Source organism: Tamandua tetradactyla, chromosome 9, assembly GCF_023851605.1.
Source record: "Tamandua tetradactyla isolate mTamTet1 chromosome 9, mTamTet1.pri, whole genome shotgun sequence".
Classification (NCBI taxonomy): Eukaryota; Metazoa; Chordata; class Mammalia; order Pilosa; family Myrmecophagidae; genus Tamandua; species Tamandua tetradactyla.
The window spans coordinates 58,685,538-58,709,920 of NC_135335.1; the positions used below are offsets into that span (position 1 = coordinate 58,685,538).

At 40.5% G+C, this 24,383-nt stretch overlaps 2 protein-coding genes across 8 annotated transcripts in view; one reads left to right on the plus strand and one right to left on the minus strand.

Annotated features, from left to right (window-relative positions):
* ATPSCKMT (ATP synthase c subunit lysine N-methyltransferase) lies at positions 1-20,187 on the minus strand. 7 transcript variants are annotated; one of them, XM_077116846.1, is made up of 6 exons: positions 19,609-19,882; positions 14,208-14,497; positions 11,324-11,461; positions 10,080-10,130; positions 4,932-5,007; positions 2,456-2,609 (listed from the first exon to the last, which is right to left on the minus strand). In XM_077116846.1, the coding sequence occupies exons 1-6, from the start codon at positions 19,682-19,684 to the stop codon at positions 2,584-2,586; spliced, it is 657 nt and encodes a 218-aa protein (XP_076972961.1). In that variant the 5' UTR covers positions 19,685-19,882; the 3' UTR covers positions 2,456-2,583. The 7 variants fall into 7 exon arrangements, 6 of the variants coding, with proteins under 6 accessions (XP_076972958.1, XP_076972959.1, XP_076972961.1 ...); XR_013157881.1 differs by having other exon boundaries at positions 2,565-2,609; positions 11,368-11,461; XM_077116843.1 differs by lacking the exon at positions 4,932-5,007 and having other exon boundaries at positions 1-2,609.
* CCT5 (chaperonin containing TCP1 subunit 5) overlaps positions 19,951-24,383 on the plus strand; it is a 16,867-nt gene continuing 12,434 nt past the window's right edge. The window contains exon 1 of the mRNA XM_077116842.1: positions 19,951-20,429. Within this exon, the coding sequence (XP_076972957.1) occupies positions 20,325-20,429 (105 nt within the window). The 5' untranslated portion in view covers positions 19,951-20,324. The remainder of the gene's footprint in view (positions 20,430-24,383) is intronic.

Consider the following 24,383-nt stretch of genomic DNA (forward strand, 5'->3'; position numbering starts at 1 on the left):
CTTGGGATGCTAAAGGAAAGTCCCCATCCCCACAAAAAAAGCCATGGCAAGTTATAAATGACTCTACAGATAACTTCATTCTTCTACAAATCTACCACAAATACATCTAGAAAACTACTGAATACCTCCAAGACTCTATAAAACTCTACCTCTGGCCACCACAATTTCATGGGAAGGAGATACAATGGATACTTCTCCAAGTGGGCAAAGCCAAATGAAAGGACTAGCTGGAGCAGACGACAGGGAGAGGCAAGTACCAAGGACTACCCTCCCATCAAAAACAGACATACCATAGAAGAGGATTCCTTCTCCATAAGGCAATCCGGGGCAATTGGGAGAGGAATAGATGGTGGGAAGCCAAAACCCTGCTGCATGTCTGTAACACCCTATCCCCTCACCCCAAACTCAAACCATTATGCTCTGTAATTTCAGACTTACGTCTCCCAGGGAACTTACACAAAAATTTGCTTGTTTGTCTACTCTTCTAGAATATAAATCCCATGAAGCTAGGGGTCTTGTATGCCTGTTCAGTTTAATTATATGGTAGACACACAATAAATATTTGCTGATGAATGAATGAGTGCCCACGTACTTCTGACTTACAGGAAAATTATCAAATTAATCATATTTTTACCAGTTGATTTAAAGATGCAAACCATCTTACTTTTCCAATAATCCAAGAATTTGGTATTTTGGTCCCAGGTATATGACTGGGTGTCCACCTCATTTCTGTGAGAAGCAGAGATTATCTGAGTCACCATTCAATATAAATCCTCCAATATACGAAGCTTGTCTACTCACATTGAAAGGTTTTCCTTGCCTTTTATCTAAATCAGTCAAGTCTCTTCTCATAAATGAGAAATATCATATAAATGGCTGTGTCCATAAAGAAGTAACTAGCAGAGATGATCTGCAACTTCTGTGAATAAGCTTTTCTTTAGTGTCTAAATAATAAACACTACTAATTTATGGACCACAGATTATGTGCCATAAATTTTACACATTAATCCCAGCCTCCTGTTCAACATATGATTATCCTCATAAAGAGACTGTGCTGGTTTAAAACTGTTATGTATTCCAGAAAAGCCATGTTCTTTTAATCCAATCTTGTGGGTGCAGACCTGTTATAGGGCGTGACCTCTTGATTAGGTAGTTTTTATGGAAATGTGACCCACCCTATTGTTGCATGGAACCCTTTGATTAGGTTGTTTCCATGAAGATGTGCCTGTTCAGGGTGGGTCTTGATAACTTACTGGAGTCCTTTAAGAGAGCAGACACAGAAGTTTGGAGATGTGTGGAGACAGACAGAAGCTCAAAGAGGCCACTGGAACCAGGAGCTGAAAGCAAAGAAATCCAGGAGCAAAGTGCCAGCAGCCATCACCATGTGCCTTCCTACGTGACAGAGAAACCCCAAACATGATCCTCCTCCTTTCTTGAGTGAAGGCAGCCTCTTATTGACACCTTAACTTGGACATTTTCACGCCCTTAGAATTGTAACTTGTAACTTAATAAATCCCCTTTAGAAAGAGCTATCCATTTCTGGTATATTGTATTCTAGCAGCATCAGCAAACAAAAACAGGAACATTCAGGAAACAAGGCTCGGAGAGGGTAAGTCACTTGTCCAAGGCCACCTGCAGAAGAGGCAGAGGTTTGAACCCAGGTCTGTCTTACTCTAAAGCTCATGATCATTTATTTTACTATGAAATCATTACCTTACTGCACTACATCATTTTGTTTCTCTGTATACCATATTTCATCAAATCTAAGACTATCAATTGTAGTTGATATATAATTAAAATTCTGCCAATTAAGGTTCTATAGTACCATCAATTGGAAGAGGCATCACAATTTCAGAAATATTAAAATGTGTCACATACACATATATAGACACATATATATACATCATAGATTCAATAAAATAAGGAAATCCACGGGCCTTGGAACAATTATTCCTATTAAATTGTTATAAAATACAAATGTCTTTCTATACAATACAAAGTTTACCATGAAGTACAGGAAAGTGAGAGATGTCTTCAGTATGAATGTCATAGGAAAGTGCAAACCTTTGTTGACACACAATCTCTTTAAAAACTGTTTCTTTTCATGTAGCATTAAACCATATTATTTACAACATGAAGAGCTGTTAACTGTTTCACACCCATAAACATGACCTTCACTTACTCATATTTTCACACATTCAAGTTCAAAAAAAAGGACAGTAAGCATATTTTTTAGAATATCCCATGAAAAGAGATATTAAATCTGTTTTACCTTTTTTAACTTTTATTTGTTTTCTTCAAAACTTAAGGAAAGCACTATCTCACTCCAATCCAAGCAGAACTGTACTCTCTTTGTGAAGACACAGAGGGAAGTCTCTATAAAATCAAAATCCACCAACATTTCATATTTGAGCGACCGCCTGGGAATGCGCCACTTTGCCGAGTCTCCTTCCACTTCCTCGAAATGAGGCCGCATCATAGGCCCACACAGTGTCTATCCCCTCCCCAGTGACCAGATCAGGGGTCCAGCCTGGGAAAGGAAACCGGCAAGCAATGACTCTGGCATCCTCACCAAGCTCGAGCTCAAGTTTCCTTTGGAGCAGTGGCATCTGTGGAGCAGAAGGCATCATCTCAGTGAGTGGTGAGCCAGATGAGTACCACTTCAGGGCACAAGTACGTTATCAAACAGTCTATGAGAAGGCCGAAGACACATTAGCAACAGTTATAAGGATACCTTATAGTATCGATTATAAAATATGCCCCTTTTATTAACAGACACATGTCACAGATTTTTGGTTTTTCAATTTAAATGATGTGGCAGCAATTAAAATAAGTAGCAGCTTTAAATTATTTGCCTACTTAAACATTATCTATTCTAAGACATATTTTTCCACATTTTTAACACCTCTGAAATTCACAATTGATCCTGTCCTGGAATTATAATTGGCAACATTTTTTCTTTCTCAATGGCAAGAGTGCATCTTAAAATAGCATCTTTATGCTATTAATGGTATAATGAAATATGGTATAATGAAAAATATACTTTCTACCAGTTTGAGGCAATACTTACAATATTTCATAATATTTTAAAGCTGTATCTATAATACATTGATAATGAATTTCTTGATAGTCAACTTAACTTATAAAAGGTGAAATCCTGATTTATCATTTTTTTATCATTTTATTGCCAATCTACCAACAAAGAAAGAGTTTTGTTGACATTGTAATTATATCAACAAATTAACAACAGCTTAGAATTTTATATTCAGGTCCTAAAAATATATCACCACTTTCCAATCCTAAAAAGTATATATTTTCCCACTTTCTTCTTTTAACTTAAAACTTCTTTTAACTGTTTGAATTACTTGAAGTAACTTTAAATTTACAGAAAAGTTGCAAAAAGAATAGGACAAAAACTCCTGTTTACTTTTACACCTAGGTTTGCCAATTTTTGACATTTTGTCATATTTGCTTTATCATTTTTGCTCTCTCTCAACATTTTTTCTAAAGCATCTGAGAACACGTTGCATTCTACATGCTGCGTTACACACTTCAGTGTGTACTTTCTAGGAAAAAAGAATAGTTCCTTACACAACCACAGCATAGTTATCAAACTCAGGAAATTCAGCACTGTATTTCAAAAATCATTCCAATACATTCCAATATTGCCAACTGTTACAATAAGTTTTTCCTGAGGTCAGGTTCCAATCCAGGATCACATATTGCATTTAGCTGGGATGTTTCTTTGGTCTCCTTTAATCTGGAACCGTCCCTCAACCTTTCTTTGCCTTTCGGGTCACTAACATTTTCTTCAGAGCATGGGCCAGTTATTTTCCCAACTGGCCCTCTCTTTGGTTCTTTTGATGTGTTCCCTTGATGGATTCAGCGGGTGCTTCTTAGGCTGGAGGCCCCATATGTGATGCCATCTTCTCAGGGTTCCACAGTCAGAGACCCAAGAGGTTCTTCTGCTCCTTGAGGATGATGTTAATTGACCACCAAGTTACGGTGGCATGGGGTCTACCCATGGCATAGTTACTATTTTTCCTTTCAAAATTAGTAATCTGTGGGGAGACACTTTGAAATGAGATAAATATCTGTCCATCATCAAACTGTCCCCAACTAGATCTAGGATTCACTGGTGATTCTGGCCTGAAACAATTTTTATAATTGTTACAAAGTGATGATTTGCTAACTCCACCATTTGTATTAATCAGCATTCTGTTGTAAGGAAGAGCTTTCTCTTCCCCCCTTAACTAAAATCTCTGTTATTGTAAATACGAACTCCTAGATTTTTATTTCATTCCACGGGTTACAATCCATCACTGTCTTTATTCTGATGCAAAAATCGTTCCAACTTAGGACTCTGGGGGCCCCTTCAAGCTGGCTTGTCTTTCCTTTTGACATGCCCCTATCAACTATTTTGAGCATTCCCTATGTCCTGGCTCAACTCAATGTCCCTGGCCTTTGTACCTTTGTACCTTTGGTCCCCCAGCCCTGGGACCAGCCATGTCCAGATTCTTGGTTCCTCTTAGTAGGGATTAATATTTAGAATAGCTGAGCAAAAAAAACGATTCTTTAAAATCAAGACAAACAATAGATAGTACCTCTTATGAAGATTTTATTCCTGGCTTCTAACTTTGTAACAGTGGTTTGGAAAATTCTTCTATACAACCTGTGACTAGATTGAGCCAAGAGTCTAATTCTTCATTAGAATCAATACCAACATAACAGATAAAAACTAAATGCCATCACAGATGGAATATTTCTATTCTTTTAACAACCAGTAAAATGATTATTAAAAAATAAAAAGTATTGTTCCTTGAGGGAAAAATTAAATAAGCAAAGAAAGAAATGACCTTTGGTGTTTTCTCCAAAGTATCAAAGGTTTCTTATGGTAATTTTGTTCATAAAAAGGATCTCTGTAAACTTACTCATATCACTATTATTCTTTTCTCCTTTAGTTTCTTGTATTTCCAAATGACTGCCATATGCTAAGTCAAGATAAACCTAAAAATGAAAGGAGCTATTTTCAATCATGAGAAATTAACTGACTAAATTACGCATAAATATGCAACAAATCTAATTCTTGATATCCTACACAAAGAGAAGCAGTGATGTGTCATGTCTGTCTAATGGAATTCAAAATTATTCAAACAATTATCACAGGTTTGAAAGTGACACAAACTCATCATACTGTAATTATATCTTCAAAACTTTAAACCTAAATGGAAACCAGCTCAAAGGTATAAGACAAACTAGTCCTGTCCATCACAACTTCTGAACCCCCTGATCACTGCCTCCAACCTGAAACACTTTCTTCGCTTGGCTTCTCCCCCAGACTTCAAACTCTCTGAATCTTTGCTGGTAAGTCATCATTTCCTGGATGTCCTCATGTCTGGACCCAGGGCGTGGGCCTTGGGCTGCTGTTCCCCATGACCTGTGCCCTCTCCCTGGCCGAGGTCAGCCCATCCATGGTTTGAGACACCACTTGTGTGTGGATGCTTGCCAGCTCTGCTCCTTCCCAAGCCCCAGACTCCTTTTGCACTGCCAGCTTGGCACTTCCACTGGGAGGTCTCACACACAGCTCAAACCTAGCATGCCCACACTGAGGCCCTCATCTCCAGCCTCCCCACTCTCCTACCAGCTCTGCCTGTAGCTTTTCTAGCCCAGCTGATGGTGACTCCACACTTTCAGCTGCTGCAGCCTAAAACTCTGGATTGCCCTTGACTCCTCTCTTCCTCTAATGCTCTACAATCGATCTGTCAGCTGATCCTGTTGATGCTTCTTCAGAATCCATCCAGAATCTGACCATTTCTCACCACCCACTCACGCCCTGGTCTAGGCCACCATGCCTGTCCCTAGAGACCTGCCCAAGCTCATAACCTATATTTGGCTTCTGCCCTTGTCTCCACATAGCAGCCAGTATGGTCCTTCCAGCCAGCTCCTCCTTGCAGACCCTAAAGGACACGTAACTCAGAGAAGGAAAAGTCATGGACCTTCCAAGGGTCCAGTGTCCCTCACACCTAGCCAGTCTGTCCTCACCCCTGCCATGTTCCCTCACTCACCTGCTCCCAGCTCTCTACCTCCTTGCTGCTCCTCGAACTCGACACACCTCACTCAGCACCTTCATAACTGTACTCCAGACCATCTGTGGCTCCCACCCTCAGCTCCACAGGTTACCTTCTCAATAATCCTTTCTCTACCCACCAATGCATAAAACTGTAACCCCTGTGGCCATCCCTCCCTTCTTTTCCTTTGCTCCACCACATTTATCCCCTACTATTGTACTGTGTCCTGTACATGTATTTCATCTCATTGCTGCTCTCTCCACTCACATGGAAGTACCCAGGAGCAGAGATGGTTTTCTGATTTAGTCACTAAAGTATTCTAGGTGATCAGAAGTGCCCAGCACATAGTGGGCACTGAATAAATATCTATTGAATGAATGAAGGAACAATCAATGATTCAACCATGAATCATTTTTCTTTATCAGAACATGATGATGCTATTTTCATTCATCAAATCATAACAGAGTTTGTAACAAAATTAAACATCTTTCTTTTAAGTTATGAAACTGAATAGCCCAGTGAGAAAAGTGCAAATAATGAGTATATTTATGCCATATTCACTCGTTTGTTCATTCATTAAATAAATAGCTACTGGGTGATCACCTGGGGCTAGGCACTGCTTGGGCCAGAGGTACAACAGTGAAAACGACAGGTCCAGCCCAGCACAGTTGTACTGTAGCTTACAGTACAACACACAGAGCAAACACTGTCTGAGCCACCAGGCAAAGACAAGTAAAATAACTCGTTAGAGGAGACAGGAACAGGGGCTACAGAAGCCGAAACTAGGGGGAGCTGGTGCTCATCTCACTGGCTATCAGATCAACTCCATGGAGGAAACAGCACCTAATGGTGAGTGGTTGGGGGAGTGCCTGAACTTGGCCTCCAGGTGAGGAGGAAACATAGTCAGAGGGAAGAACACGCCCCCCAGATCCTGTGGATAGGAGCACAGCAAAGTCCAGGGACCAAGAGAAGGACAGAAAGCTGGAGAGCAGAGAGCTAGAGTACAACTGACCCAGGGCGCAGACTGGAGATCAGCAGGGGCCGTCCATGCCAGGCCTCAGAGCCACATGGAAGGTTATGGCCTCCTTCAAAGCACCAAGAAATCACAGAGGGTTTTAAACAAAGACAGGACTGATCTGCTCTGTATTTTTAAAAGATGCTCTTGTATAAATGTTAACTGTGGATATCTACAATCCTAGTATTGGATTTCCCAGGCTTAAATGCAATCCTTCATTCCTATTACAATAGAAACACACTTGGGATGAAATTTTAGGGCCCCTCACATTTCAAGCTATAAACGCAAAGAGCTGTTGGGAATAATCAGGTCAGGAGCAGGGGAGGATTTGTGACACCAGGCTCCCTATCTCTAAAATTCTGAGGTTCCTCTTATCTCCTTAAGTTACCTATGCATACATTAGCTACCACAGGAAACATTTTATGTCTAATTGGTTTTGTGGTACCAGCTAGCCAAGGCTGGAATGTTGCCCAGTATTCAACGAATGGAAATGCATTTTATCAAAAGGGCCCTATAACTGGGACCAGGCAAGTAAAATGGGCCACCTCATTGAGGGCAGACAGAGTTCCTGCCATGCAGACAGCACTCTCTCCCACTCCCTCCGTGCCAGTTTGAAAAGGTTTATGTACCATAGAAAAGCCATGTTTTAATCCTAATCCCATTTTATAAAGGCAGCTGTTTCACCTAATCGCTTTTCAGTACTATGTGTTGAAACTATAATTAGATCATCTCCCTGGAGATGTGACTCAGTCAGAAGTGGTTGTGAAACTGGATTAGGTGGAGACATGTTTCTACCCATTCAGGTGGGTCTTGATTAGTTTACTGGAATCCTATAAAAGAGGAAACATTTTGGAGAACAGAGATTCAGAGAGAGCAGAGAAGAACGACAGCCATCAGACGCAGAGTCCACCAGCCAGCGACCTTTGGAGATGAAGAAGGAAAACACCTCCTGGAGAGCTTCATGAAACAGGAAGCCAGGAGAGAAACCTAGCAGATGATGCTGTGTTCACCATGTACCCTTCCAGCTGAGAGAGAAACCGTGAGACTGTGTTCGCCATGTGCCTTCTCACTTGAGACAGAAACCCTGAACTTCATCGGCCTTCTTAAACCAAGGTATCTTTTCCTGGATGCCTTAGATTGGATATTTCTATAGACTTGTTTTAACTGGGACATTTTCTCAGCCTTAGAACTGTAAACTAGCAACTTATTAAATTCCCCTTTTGAAAAGTCATTTTTAAAAGCCATTCCGTTTCTGGTATATTGCATTCTGGCAGCTAGTAAACTAGAACACCCTCCCCTTCTATGTCTCCACTGAGGCAGGGTTTCATGAAGGCTAAAAGCATGGGGCAGGGCTTATTGAAGGCTTAAGGGAGAGGGGTGGGAGTGGGGGGTGAGGTCCTCCAAATGCAAATTTGGCCTTCCAGACAGAGCCATCTGGGTCCCTTGCACTCCTCAACCACCCACTCTCTCATGACAAGTTCACGTACTTCTCCTTCTTCCCTTCTTTTCAGGAATACTAAAGCACTACAAGTTCCTTCCTTAAGAGTTCTCTGTGTACAGAAGAATGGACAATAATTACAAAACATTCAGCAAAATGGTAGGACTCTTATTTTCCCCTGAGTTAACAGCTCTAAAAGCTGTTACTTTTACTTCAAACCCTGCTGAGAAACACCAGGAACTGGACACTGCAGTGCCAGTTTATGAAGCAACAGTGGAAAACAAAGGATGTTGCTGCCCCCTACTGAGACAGAGCGGCTGTGGTTCCATAAATTCAAGCCCCATCTCTCACCCACCACTCAAGACAGCAAATAATTTCCAAGAAATACCAACTTTCTATTTTTATGAAGCATGGACTTCAAATTAAAGTTATCTGTCCCAAAATGCTAGTTATTCCATTCTAGAAGGAAATGTCAAAACTTCCATATCAATTCTTTGATTGCCAAATCATTTCTTAAAGTGACCAGGGACAATACTCTTCTACCTCTTTCCACTTCCATTAAAAAAAAAAAAAAAAAAAGTACACATCCCAGTAGTTTCATCTTAATTTTAACCTTAATGAGAATTACAAATGTGGAGAACCTTGACACTTTCAAGACTATTTAGTCAAAGCCTTTCCAGTTTGACTTTTAAAATAATGTGGCATTATAGAAGATCTTAACAGCAAGAATAAATTTCTCAAGCATTGAAACATCTGACACAAAAATTAAGGTATAAATAAGAAAATAAAACAACAGGAAAGCATACTTCCTTCCCTTTTTGATCAAAAACTGTATCAGTTATATGTAAGTGGCATTTCAGTGACCATTCAATTCCACTAAGATTGGTATGGCAATAATTACCAGCCCTGGAAAGAAGGGATTTCCTTCTATGGTCGGTAAACCAGCAATTACGGTAAAGGCATCCCATCCTGATAATCTTTCAAAAGGCTAAAGAGGATCATTTTCAATACCATGCCGTGGTATTTTCACATTTGAAAGTACATAATCCAAGTTCAATATTCAGTTCTTTGGCAAATCAGTCAACTGTGGTAAATTGAAACTAGTCAGTGCTCATCTGCCCTGAAAATTATCTTACTGCAAAATCGGAGGAATGATCAATTCAACGGGAACATCCCATTAACTTTCCCAAGTGATTTCAGCTGGATGTAAGTGAGCAACCATGAAAATTTCAAACTACATTAGACACTGGTACATCATAAAGCAGTTGTCAAGCTGGAATTTCTAAGGCTTAGGTAGATAATTGAGATTTTTATCTGAAGCAAAAGTTGAAAATGACAACTGACTCTCTTTTATGATTAAACTTTCAAGGCCCTGAAGCACAATCTAGTACTTTATTAAACCAATGAACTGAAATCCAATGTTCCCTCAAAATCTCTGGGTTGCAGTCATTTTGTACATGGGTAAGCAGCCCATGGAGTGGTGGCACGTTAGGGCTGAAAAGTGCTTCAGACATAACTCAATACCAAACAAAGAGGGAGCAAGAAAGACCATACTCACCGTCTGAGGCACACCAAAAATAACAACGTTTGTGTACTGTGAAAAAGTAACCTGGACGAAGGAGGAAAACAATTTGCAGGTTAATTTTTAAAAGCCAAACAGTTAGCCTAACTTTTGTTTCACAGAAATCAGTAGCACTTTTCCATTTTTCAAATGGTCGGGTTTTACAGAGTGGCCCTCATTAAGATTGCCACATTCAAGCTTTCAGTTAACTCCAGCACAGGTTTCCAAATGCCTTCCCAGGGTTAATCATTATCTCATCCCATCCCCATGGCGACTCCATGCAGGGGACACACCAAGGGTCACCTGTCAGGAAACAGCTGTGACTCAGCCTGTTACCCAGCCAGTAGTTGAGCCTTAGCCACCCCGGCCCTTGAATACCCTGCTCCATGCTTCCCTACTCTCTACTCCATTGAACCCCAAACTAGCTCACCAAGAACTCAAGAGATTTCGGAATCACCAGTGTTTTTATGTTGAGCCATCCTTTAAATTTGAATCCCCTCCTCTTTACTAAAATACCACATAAAAACACAATAAAATGGTCTCTAGCTGAAAAACTGGGGGGGAAAGTGCTTTGCCAGTCAAAATTCTTATTGCCTAATAAAAACCTCATTTACTCTACAGAGACATTCATTTATACGTAGATGGGATGAAAAACAATGCAAGCAAAATTCAAACAAATTTTTATAAGCTGCTAATGACAATATAACAGTAGAAAAATTTTATTTAAGAAAAAAGCATTTTATGGAGCATTCCTAAAGGAAAAATGCAGGGCATCTTTTTTAGTGTATAAATAAATTTAGGAAGTATCTGGTACTTTCTGAGGACAAGAAGTAACTATGATAGCATGGCTGGTTGATTGTTTCTTTTCTCTATACATACACTCATGCAGAAAAGCCCAACATTTAACAAGACTGACAGAGACAAGTTAATGCCTAAACTACAATTTACAAATTGTAATATTACAATTTACCAAATGGGATAAAAATCTCATTTCATAATACACAAAAACGAGAATTTTTTTAACTTAGTAAATATGTTCTTGGAATTCACAACACTCTCATGTGTAAATTTTAGGTTCCTGCTCTAAAGTAGTCTATTTGTAAAGTCTATTTAAAATGTGTTCACATTTCATTATGCTGAAATATTCACTTACATTTAATACATTTTCTAGTTTCAGGCACACTGTTTATGAGTAAAATCTTCAGTTGGATATTTCTAGTACCAATACCTGGTTGACATACCTTCCACAAATCTGAAATATAAAATTTGGCAGAATCATGCACACCTTCTCGCCAAGCACGGTATCTGGAGTACCAAACCAGCCATGGGTTTAACTCATAACCAACGGATGTGAATCCTTCCTTTGCAGCTGCTATCACCTGTAGAAACAGGCCAGTAACTTACTTAAAATAAGAAGAAAACATCAATTTATATGTCAAATGATATGAATATTTCCTATTTATGATCTATAATCTTACAATGTCCAGTCAAAATGCACTACCTTTGTTCAAGATACCACTTACAAATGAATCTCTAAAGTTATGGAGCTTTGCAGACAAAATAATAACCAACCCATTTAAATCCAGTTTTCTCATTTTTGTCAAAGATTTCACCTCAAGTATAAGGATATTCATATTTTCTTTGAACTAAATAACTAATTCTGGATTTACGAACACCTGGTTAAGTCTGACAAAAAATTGCCAAAAATCTGCTGTATCTCCCCATCAGTGGGATGACACAGCACTGGGTGAAATGAATATACCTGGAAGCACTGTTTTGTGAAAAAGTAATAATGGGCAATAAAAATAACCTGTCAATAAAGAATTTGCCATTAATTATATTTCATTTTCTTAGTATTTAAAGATTTTTCACTCAAAATTGAAAGCTTAGCCAAAAGTAAAACAAGTCAGCCTACTTCTAGCTATATACCCAAAGACATGAAAGCAGGAACTCACAGATATTTGTATACCAATGTTCTTAGCAGCATTATTCATAATCGGCAAAAGATGGAAGAAACCCAAGCGTCCATCAACAGGTTAATGGATAAACAAAATGCAGTCTATACATATCAAGGAATACTATTCAGCCACAAAAAAGAATGAAGTTTGATACATATAACAACACAGATGAACCCTGAAGACATCATGTTGAGCAAAATAAGTCAGATACAAAAGGATAAATATTATATCATTTCACTTACATGAAAAAACTAAAACATACAAATTCATAGAGACAGAAAATAGAATACAGGTTGCCAGGGGTGGGGGAAGGGGAAATGAAAAGCTAATGCACAACGGGTGCAGGGTTTCTGTTTGGGGCTATGGGAAAGTTCTGGTAACATGACAGTAAGGGTAGCACAACATTGTGAAGGTGATTAACCCCAATGAATTGCATGCTTGGGAGTAGTGAGTTGTATATATATTCCCACAATTAAAAAAAAAAAGAAGGCAGTGCAACTGTGGCTCAGTGGCAGAATTCTTGCCTGCCATGCCGGGAGACCCGGGTTCGATTCCCAGTGCTTGCCGATGTCAAAAAAAAAAGAGAGCGAGAGAGAGACAAGAACAATCAGGTACAATACATAATCCTGGACTGGATCTAACATTGGAGGTGATAATGCCCAAAAGGACATTATTAAGACATAAGAAATAACTGGAATATAGATTGTAAGCTTTATATCAGTGTTAAGTTTCTTGAACTTGATAATTGTACTTAAGGTGGTTACATAAGTATCTTTGTTCTTAGGAAATGTCCATGGAAGCATTAAGTATTCAAGAAGTATGATGTATATGAACTACTCTCAAATGTTTAGCAGATGGATGGATGGATGGATGGACAGAAAGAAGGAAAGGAAGGAGGGAATGAGAGAGGAAAGGTAGAAATGATGGAAGGAAGGGACGGAAGGAAGGGGGAAGGGGAGCAGAGGGAAGATAGATGTAATGTTACCACAAATGTAGCAAAATGTTAAAAGTTGGTAGATGTGGGTATCTAGGTGGAGGGTATGTTTGAATTCTCTGTATGGGTTTTGTACTATTTCCAAGTGTACTGTAAGTCTGGGAAAACTTTAGAAAATTAAAACAAGTCAGAATCAAGTCAGATGGTGGGCTGCATCTGGGGTCTCTCTATCCATTGTGTTTTGCCCAACACTCTCCAAGGAAGAATTCCTTCAATGAGCTGCTCCACCTAAGGTAATTTCCCAAGTAATTATAGTGTTTCCCCTTTAAGAAGGAAACCATTTTATTAGGAACTATAAGGATATGGTTCAAATAGGTAAAGCATTCAGCTATAGATTTGAAAATAAAAACACACAGAAATCACTTACCAAGCTGTTCCTGATTATTTGGGGTCATGTGATGAAATCACAGGGGCTGGGGAGAGGAGCTGCAGCCCTACTGGTCTCTACACTAAATGCTTCCAGAACACTACCTGCTCCTAATTTTCCTGTCTTTTTTTTAGGGTTGCTCTATCTCCTCTCACTTCTGTCACCCATGGCGCTATGCTCATTTTTTGGCTCATCATCAAGATGGAGGCCTGAGAGCAGCGCTAACTTACCCATGAAAGCACATGCTGCAACATCCATTTGCCAGTCAGTGGCCTTGTGTCTTTACTTCAAGTTTCCCTGCTTTAGTCAAAATTAGTTGAGGTTGTTAAAAATCTAATCTTTGGATAAGTGAGGTTTAATATTCTGGCCCTTCCCTATTGTAAAATCTATTAATACTCCAAAGAAAATTATTCCTTATACATGTATAAAAGAGTGTAAATGTAGAAGCAAACATCTATAGTGAAAAGTCATAAAATAGTGAAACTCCAGGACTTAGCATGTTTCTTCCAATTATGCCCCCTTTATTGGTCAAGTGTTTTAACAGACAGGTTGAGAGTTCCCAACTAATTATACTTTTTTCCCTGACATAGCTACAAAGTACTTCTTCCTTAAAAAATTAAATCTGAGAAAAATAAATTTCAAACTCATGCAACAGTTTGATAATTCAGCAAAACAAATGGCAAAACAAAAATTAAATGGCTACTTGTTTTAACCCTCCAATTCCACAAAAGACTCCAGAGAAATGTACAGCAGAGACTTTAACGATAACTGGCTCCCAACCCTAAACACGTTATAGCTACACTCACGATTCGTCCATCGCCGCTGCCAATGTCCACCAAGGATCCTTTTCTGCAGCGCAACATTGTCAGCACATTTTCAATCTGCTTGGGAGTTGCAGGGACAAAAGGCAAACAAATTTTTCGGAGGGCAGGTGTTATAAATGGTGTGGCTACAGCATACAAGGCCACAAGTGACCCACCAACAATCCCAGTAAATAAGAACCCCCAATTTCTTTTCTTTAAACTGTTGGCTTCAAAACTTGTAGGTAGAACATATCCTGAATGACGTTCTTCTTTAAGTGCTTCCAGGGGTGAACCTAGAATGAGGGTAAGCAGAAATTATACATAGCACTAAATCTAAAATTCAACATAGTATTTTTTTTTTCTATACTCCTTATTGACAAATAAATTCATGTTTTCTGAAGAGGGATAATTTAGCTGAAAACGAAATCACAAATAAAGAATTCCACAATGAGTTCTCAAACCCATTAACAAATTAAAGTGTTTTGGAGAAAATTATTCAACACTAATGGAAGATTAAAATCTTTTCTAACATTGTTTTCTTTTGTTTTGCTTTTTGTCTCTAGGAGTAATTCTTAGAAAAATATGCATTTGAACCTATTCGGTAATTTATGAACTCACTATCCATTAGTGTAAGTTTTAAACATTAACTCCATATCTTTATGGTCCAGAACAAAGCTTCATAAACAAATAAACATGAAAATTACTAATTATTACCTAATTTCAAATTAGATAAAAGGATTTCACATCAAAATTGATCAGACATCTATTAGTTCGTTGCACAAATACAGTTTTGAAATAACAGAGGAGATACAAATTGGATTTTACCAAGAACCTTAAATAAGTATGGTAATAAAAAGATTTTTAAAGAAGATTCAAAAAGAATAAAATAATCATTTCAATATTATCACAAGTATCGAACAAAGGAAACAAACCCCCATTGTTGATTACAGAGAAACAAATGGCACTTTTCATCTACATCTTGAGCTCTAACCTTTAAAATGCATTCTTAAATGGAATCTCAAGTTTCAGGGAATTTTTGAAATTTATGAATTTTGAGCACAACACAGTTGTTGACTGGTCCCCACAAAGACCAGTACTCTACCACATTGCTGTGGGATTTGTAAATGGGACCTTCAAAGACCCTATCAAACAAGGTGAGGCCAAACTAATTGGGGTACACCTTATAGTCATTATAAGCAGAGGAAGACTGGATGTAGTCAGCAAGAGACAGGTGGCCACGAGACGGAGACAGAGGATGAGTTATGGATTGTCAGCAAGCCGCTGCCAGAATACTAGACTTCAGACTGACACTTTGATTTTAGATTTCCAGCCTCCAAAACCGTGAGATGGTAAAATTCTGTTAAGCCCTGGCAGACAAAGGAATTGAAAGCAGACCCTGGAGCCTGTCTAGATTTCGATCCCAGCTCCCTATTTACTAACAGGTGACTCTAAGTCCCTTTGCTTCGCTGAACCTGTCTCCTCACCTGTAAAGTGGAGATATCAGCAGGATGTCAAGAGAATTAAAGGAATAGAAGCAGGTAAAGCATTTACAATAGTACCCCACCTGTGGGAAACAGAGACACACTGGGTGTGCCAACTATTATTATTATTGCTGCTGCTATTATCTGTGCACAACCGGCTGCTCACTGAACCCAAAGACCAAGACGGTCCCTGCCCTGAAGGAGATCAAGATCTAGGTGAGGAGAAAAAAAACAAAATCATATGAATAAATAGGAAACAGGAGTAAGAAGAGGGGGGGACAACAGATTCTCATCATTTGCAGACATCACAGTTCATAGTTTTAATAATAAGCCATTCAAAAGACCCACTGCATTAGTTTCCTATTACTACTGTAAGAAATTACAACAAACTCAGTGGCTTAAAACAACACAAGTTTATATTTTATTAGTTATGGAGGTGAGAAATCTAAACTGGGTTGGCTGGTCCATGTTCTTTCTGGAGGCTCAAGGAAAGAATCCAGTTCTTGGCCTTTTCCGGCTTCCAGAGACTGCATGCATTCCTAGGCTCATAGCCCAGCATCATTTCAACCTCTGCTTCTATCATCCATCTCCTTATCTGACTTTTCTGCCTCCCTCCACCCCTCTGGGATTACACTGGGCCTACCTGGATAACCCAGGATAATCTCATTTTGGAATGCTTAATGTAATCACATTTGCAAAATCTCTGTTATGTAAAGTAGCATATTCATAGGTTCTAGGGATTAGGACTGGGGTATCTACTGGCGGGGGGGAGAGGGGGGGATGGCATTATTCTGCCTACCACACCCCTGATGTGTGGTAATCTGTTACAATTCTAATAAGGAATAATCTGAACACTAGGACACACCAAAAGCTGTCAAAAAGCAGGGAGCCACCATCCCAGGGCAGGTGACCAACCACCAGCAGCCCCTGTTCAGTGTGGGTTTATTTATCTGAATTCCTGGGGGCCCCTACAATGAGGTTCCAAAACTAGCTTCTTAATGGAAAACCAACTCCCTGATGAGGGAGGTACAATAAAAGTGAAATTTAAGAAGGTGATGGTGTTCAAGAGAAAGCAAAAACTTTAAAAGTATTTTCCATTATACATGTTGGCATTGCACGGAAGAACTTATATGCTATAGTAGTCACCGTGCATTTGGCTTTTTTTAATCAAGGGACATTTGTCAGGCCTTGCATAAAATTATCCGGCGGACATTCCACCTGTATAGAACAGTGGTTAATAGGATTTGTGTTGTACATTTCCAGTGTCTCAGAACTTAACTAGTTGTGTAACGTTCAGTATGTTGTTAACTAAAGCTCATGTTTCTCACCTGTAAGATTTGGAAATAATAATACCTTCCTCAAAGAGTTACTGGGTCAGTAAAATAATGCATATAAGGCACTTAGTTCAGGCCTGAGAGACTAACTGATGACTGCTGGCTGCTGTTATTCTCAATGCTATCATTTTTACCATAAATCAAGCAAGCGACCACTTCATAACGTGACAGCATACCATTACAGGTAAACGTGTAGCGTCCAGGTATAAATAAAAGCAAAATGAACAAGGTCAGCAAGGAAAGCCCTTGGCCATGAGGCCACTCACCCATGACTGCCAGTTACAGACAGTGCAGACACATGCTTAGACTAACCGGGCTAAACCTCACAGTACCTTTGAAACTGTATTCTCTCTAAATGCTTTCTCTAAGGTCAGCATAAATCAGTAGACAGTTTATTAGAAAACCTCAAGAATCAGAGAGCCAAATTTAATTTCACCTGCGTAGATGTGTACCCTTCAATCCAATCAACCAGAGTATGATAAAGAGCCTGTGGCTTTCCAAGGCCTCCCCATCTAACTGTGTGAAGAGGTGGGTGGGTTGAGACAGATACAAAGCAGGCTGCGAGAAATGCTGATAATTACAAAATGCTGTGGAACTATGAGAGGAACTATGAGATTGATTCCAACGATGGAACCAGTAAGGTTTGGGTAGAGAAGAGTTTGTGCTGGGTCATGAGGGCATTGGAAAAGGGGGATTTGCAGAGAAAGACTGAGAACCAAGGGGAAAGTCCTTCCTAGGCACAGAGTGGACGATAAAGTAGGAAGGAACTGTAGGGGACTCCGAATGCCAGATTGTGTATTAGATTCTGCATGCACCAAGATGAAATTTGGGGGGCACTGTCGCTACAGTATTTGTTTTTAAGAAAGGCAACACCAGCACAAGCACCTTGATGAAATCACTCAACTCCCTCAGTTTCTATGCCTGCAAGACTTGTATAAGGAAAACAAAAGCATATGACTATGTAACCTCTATTCAATAAAACATCAGTCTCTTCCACAAATTAGACTTTCCACAAATTTCAAATCCTTATCATAGGACTTGCTGAGATTCACAAACGACTATTTGCTGTGACACAAGTGGCAAAGGATAAATCACTTTCTAGAACACTGAGCCATTCTGTTTAAGAAAATCTGTAGGGTGGGCCACAGTGGCTCAGCAGGCAAGCGTCCTTGCCTGCTATGCCAGAGGACCCAGGTTCGATTCCTGGTGCCTGCCCATGTAAAAAAAAAAAAAGAGAGAGAGAGAAAATCTGTAGGCATTGGCTATTTTTGCCAAGCACTTGGGTTGAGCTGGTCCTTCAAAGTAAAGAACTGGGCAAGGTTAACTTTTATTCCATTGCCCCCAGGTTCTGCCTACTTACTGACTTCTGGTACTTGTTTAAGACCTCAATTTTCAGTGACAGATTTGGGTCAGCCAAAGTTAAAAGTAATGGCTAAGAAGTACAAAAAGCTACCCAAGGTTCGTATCCAAGTACAAGCCAAAGGAAAAAGGCTGGGGGAAAAAATGGGCCTATTTAAAACCATAAGCTGCCAGATGACACAAGTTAAACAAGTGGGGTTTGGTCTAAATTGGAATGTCACAATACCTAAGGACTACAATTACTTCAAAATATATTTTTATGTCCTTCAAGACTTTCTCATATGTTATTTATGTCCTTTTGATATATAGCACCTACTGATATTAGGAAAACTTTTTTCAGAGTTTTAACAGGAAATGAAATAAACTGCAATAGAGGACAATGTTACCCATTTTCTATACTTCAAACAATACAGGTAGCTAGACGAATTGCAGAATTTGCTACTTTAGGTGAGCAAACAATCTGCAAACCTAAAGTGAACTGAGATCTGAGTTCAAAATTTAAAACGTCCTTGGCACAGCACTCTAAGTCCACAGAGTAAGTCAGCTAAACATTAGGAGAGAGGTTAAGTGGTCACAACCACCCAAAGACAAAGCCAGCTCTTGACTGTCTAGCCAGAGTTAAATGCTGTAAGACATGCAACTGACTCAGCATTTATTGAGCACCTAATAAGGGATGGGAATACAACAGGGGTAAGCAGCCCCTGTTCTTATGAAAAGAGGACAGAAACCCCTAACAAATTTAGTCCATAAAATGTTGGGTGGTGATCGGTGCTCTGAAGGAAAACAAGAGCATAACAGTGATGTAGAGGGCACAGTACTATTCAGTTGAGGTGGCCAGGAAAAATGTTTTTGGAGTAGCACAGCACAGAGTTAAAGGACCATGGCGCTAGGGAGTGCAAGCTCTGCCTCTCACTAGCTGAATAATCTTGTGCAGATCACTGAACCATGTGCTTAAGATGAGGATTTAGTTAAACCTTCAAAACAGTGCTCGCTACAGGCCAGGCACGGTTCTCCCTAAAGCCTGATAGCAGCCTTATAAAACAGACACTGACGAGGAAACGGAGGCACAAAGAGGGTAATTAATAAGTAACTTCCCCAACCAAAGGCACACAGCTCGTGAATAGCAGGGCTGGGATTCCAACCCAGGGCTGTCACTCCAGGTCCGATCTCAAGGACTAAATGAGCTGCAGAACAACACCCGGCAGACAGGACTAGTGACAGCAAGCGCACCCGAAGCCCACGGTTCGAGGACCGGGCACCGGGGTGGGCCGCAACAGGTAGGAGCGGCGGCCCAGCTCTGCAGCATCTGCCTACTCCGAGCCAAGAGCAGCCGCCGGGCGTTGGGGTCAGCCAAGACCCTGCACCATCCTAGCCACCTCTAGCCCCCAGGTCGGCTAGAAGGCGGAGGTCCAGCCAGAGCGCGAGTCCCATGCCAAGCACACAAGACACAAGACCAAGCCCCACGCCCTCTCCCGACAGCCGACCAGCCACGCCGTGCAGTCCGATCTCACCTCCTCTTGCCTCCATCGCGAGATTTCCAGGAGCTTAAAAGAAACGGAAGTGGATTGTACCATCTTCTCAGGCCTGGGGTAGGATGGAAGGATTGCTTTAAACAACTAGACTCCTCGTTGGGACCCTCTTTTCAGAAACTGAATTGAATCGATTTAAGAAATGACGAAGTCCGGTCTACCCTTGGCCTATGGGTTTTAAAAGTTCCCCCCCGTGTCTTGTGCATTTTCCGGGAGATAGAAGTTTCCGAAAGCAAACTGATTCCAGAAAGTACTGTGTGGCGTTAAACTACTCTCGGTTGTAAAATAAGTCTCAAGAAGACCGTAGTACGCATGCGCACTACGCACGCTCGTACCCTTCCCGCGAGAGGAAGGCGCGTTCTCGCTTCCTGAGTTGGTCTCCGCCGGTTGCGGGGAAGTAACTCTTGCTGCTGCATCATGGCGTCTGTGGGGACCCTCGCCTTTGATGAATATGGACGCCCTTTCCTCATCATCAAGGATCAGGACCGCAAATCTCGTCTTATGGGCCTTGAGGCCCTCAAGGTAACGGGTTCGGGACTCTTGACAGTAGGATGAGGGGAGGCGGCCGAACCGGTGGCTCCGCGCCTGCGCAAGCTTAAGAGCGGTTCTGCCATGTGCTCCCGGGAAAGGTCGAGAAACCTCAGTCTCTGTAGGGAGCCCCGCTAGTGTTCATTCATAGACCCTGCTTACTGAGCTCGGGCGAGGGCCATATAAACCTTAGGTCGCAATTAGGGGGTTAAGGGCGTAGCTGCTTTCAGCTTTCGGCGTTGGGTGGAGCAGCTTCAGTTCAGGGTGCATGTTGCCCAGGGCAGCGGCAGCGAAACGTTCCTGCGGCTGTTTCCTCACGCCGAGCGGTAATACTGCTTGTAGGGAGCAATTCTCGAGTCACTTGTCTCTGCTACTTATTAACATTTAAGCAGTCCTAACAGAATAGAGGTTCCCTTTCTTGGTCATCTAGTAAAGGTTTAGTTAATAATCAAGTATTTTATGTTTGAGCGGTTTCTGTATAGCATGTGCCTAAATGCAGTGTCGTAAAAGCAAAAATACATATTCTTAAATAAGAAAATCCTCTTGCCAGAGCGAAAGTGGAGAGTAATAACCATAATACAAGGCAGTGTGGAGTCAGAATTGGCAGTTATGGAGAGAGGTACAGATAAGAGTTGGAGGGAGCCTTTCAAACGTTTGAAAACAGGTGGCATTCGCTCTGAGATGGGGTAAAATCTTTGAAAGTGTAGGGGAGAGGTAGCTCTCCAGAGAGAAAACAGTAGAAGCAGAGACTCTTAGGCAGGAAGAGGCATGACAGATTGTGGAGTAAAAGAGCATTTGGGTTTATTTTTGTTTTTTTTTTTTAACTTTTTTTATTAATTAAAAAAAATTAACAAACAAAACATTAAGATATCATTCCAGGGCGGGCCACGGTGGCTCAGCAAGTAAGAATGCTTGCCTGCCATGCCGGAGGACCCGGGTTCGGTTCCCGGTGCCTGCCTATGTAAAAAAAAAAAAAAAAAAGATATTCCATTCTACATATACAATCAGTAATTCTTAATATCATCACGTAGTTGCATAGTCATCATTTCTTAGAACATTTGCATCGATTTAGAAAAAGAAATAAAAAGACAACAGAAAAAGAAATAAAACGATAACAGAGAAAAAAAAAGATTATACATACCATACCCCTTACCCCTCGCTTTCATTAACCACTAGCATTTCAAACTGAATTTATTTTAACATTTGTTCCCCCATTATTTATTTTTATTCCATATGTTCTACTCTTCTGTTGATATAGTAGCTAAAAGGAGCATCAGACACAAAGTTTTCACATTCACAGAGTCACATTGTGAAAGCTATATCATTGTTCAATCATCATCAAGAAACATGGCTACTGGAACACAGCTCTACATTTTCAGGCAGTTCCCTCCAGCCTCTCCACTACATCTTGAACAACAAGGTGATATCTACTTAATGCATAAGAATAACCTCCAGGATAACCTCTCAACTCTGTTTAGAATCTCTCAGCCATTGACACTTAGTCTCATTTCACTCTTTCCCCTTTGGTCGAGAAGGTTCTCTCAATCCCTTGATGTTAATTCTCAACTCATTCTAGGGTCCTTGATGCTGAGTCTCAGCTCATTCCAGGATCTCTGTCCCACATTGCCAGGAAGGTCCACACCCCTGGGAGTCATGTCCCACGCAGAGAGGGGAGCATTTGGGTTTTTAATGAAGCGTAGTCTCAAATGTGGAAGCTCTCAAAATGCTCCACACAGGAATCAACATGTCACTCCATAGGAAGGAGGGGAACCATTGAGAGCATAGATTTTGAGCAGAATCATAATTTACGTAGGACCATAGTGAGGACATAGTGTCTGGGGTGGCCTGAAGCGAATACGGAAGATCAAAGGAGTTAAAGAAACCATTGCAAGAGTTCAAATAAGAAAGGAAGTGCCATCTGAAGACATAAATTAACTGGGAAAATGCAGGGGGAGGGACACTTGAGGGTTTGCTCACAGGTACAGAGTGAAAGAATCCACATGACTTGTTTATGTCAGCAGATCTGAGCTGGGCCCTGTTCCTTTATTGTCTTAGGGTTTTACTTAAAAGTTTTAAAAACAGTCCACCACTCCCACATATTGTTTGAGTTATGAGTAGTTACACAACCTCTCTGAGCCTTGGTTCCTCAGTGGGACTTCTTACAGCTCTGTCAAGCTGAGGACAGAAATTAAGTGAGGTAACTCAATAAGTGGCTGCACAGTGCCCTAACCTGGTAGGTACTCAGTATTTGTTTTCTAAGAAAAAGTTTCTGGCTGTATAAAAATTTTCTATAGTAAGGTACTCAATTCTGTTTCTCAGAAGGAATCAGCAAAGAAAGTAACATCTACAGCATACACCCAGTAAAACACTGAAATACAAGCTGCGCTTTCTTTCCATCAGCCACCATGATAACTACTTTACATCCATTATTTCACATGGCCCTCACACTCTGAGGTATTATTTTACCAACTGTCTTGAGGAGGGGTTTTTAGCATTGCCGCTGTAACATTTGGAACCAGATAATTCTTTGTGTGGGGGCCTGTCCCGTGTAGGATGTTGCTCATCATTCCAGGCCTCAGCCCACTACATACCAGTAGCAGCCTCTTCTCCAGTTACTGCAACCCAGATATCCCCTAGGAATCAAAATCACCCAGTTGAGAACCACCATCCTGGAGTAAATCACTTCTGTATGATTCTTACTCTTTAGAAAACTCCATTATCAATCAGAATTTGTTTTTCACAGACATAATGAGTTTTATGTCTCTCCTAACCTGTCAAATGATGTAGTCAGGACAGGTTACAGAGAACCTGGAACAAGGAAGCTAGGCATTTGAACTCTGCTCTGAAAGATGGTCAAGATTTTAATGGGTAAAGGTGCTTCCATAGTATATGTATCAGAGGACATGTTTGGGAAGCAAGCCATAGACCATCTTCACTGGAAGGAAGCTAGGTCTCAGATTATGGAGGGCTTTGCAGCAAAAAACTTAAAGTTTTGGGGCTAGTAAATGACACGTGTGAGGAAGGTGAATTGGTAGCTGAATGTGGGCCTGAAGGATGGGGGTGGGATAAGAGACCCTGGCATCCTGTTGGTGTTGGGACCTGGCTTAGGTTGGTGACGCCAGAATAGCATGAAAGGAAACAGGCATTTAGAGGAAAATAGGCTGAATGGTGTGTAGAAGCAAAGGGAGGGATGTTTTTAAACATCGGTTCCTTTAGTATTTTGATACCATTGGCCCAAAAAAGGATAGTGGGGGACCTGGATGTTCAAGTGAGGTTTGCCATAGCTGCCATTCCCACAGTTCCAAGAGCTTCCGCACTACAAATTAATGAGCCTGCTCAAATGCAGCATCAAGTCTTTTGTTTCATTTCCGGAAGTGTGGAGGTCTGTGACTTGTCTGAACATGGTGATGGGCCAGTCAGTGTAGTCATGCTTGTGTGTGTACTTTGTCCCAGCTTCAGAAAGCTCCAAATTAACTCGGAGAGATGGGACCTAAATATATGGAAAGTGAAATGCAACAGTGAAAGAAATGTCATAAGCTAGGGCCTGAGTATGTTGACGGTAAGGATCATATAGTTCTTCTCCCTTGTTGTTTACACCCTTAAAAGTAGGAGGTATTTTGTTTGAGAGCCAGTTGTGTCACAATTAGATTACTGTATGTTATTTTTGTCTTAAAATTACAGCCAGTCATAACTCTATAAATTAAAACATAGAAATGTGTACCTTAGAAGGGTGAACTATATATAATAAATCTTTATTTTAAAATGCAGGTGGTATTTGGCTAGGAAGGACTTAATGTTCTAATAGTGTATCAACAGGTTCCCAGGCCAACCCACAAAATCCTGAAATTTTAGTCCATGATGTTATTGAATCAGGATATCTGGATGGATGGATTCCTCTCTGGAAGTACAAAACTGGAAGAAAAAGGGAAGAAGGTTTTCTTCCCCTTT

Coding starts and splice junctions, on each gene's coding strand:
- ATPSCKMT (XM_077116843.1), bottom strand. CDS start 19,684: ATGCTGCAGAGCTGGGCCGCCGCTCCTACCTGTTGCGGCCCACCCCGG. Junction 10,131..11,323: donor ATATTTCAGATTTGTGGAAG/GTATGTCAACCA, acceptor TCCTTCGTCCAG/GTTACTTTTTCACAGTACAC. Junction 2,610..10,079: donor TTTTTGGTGTGCCTCAGACG/GTGAGTATGGTC, acceptor TCTGCTCCACAG/ATGCCACTGCTCCAAAGGAA.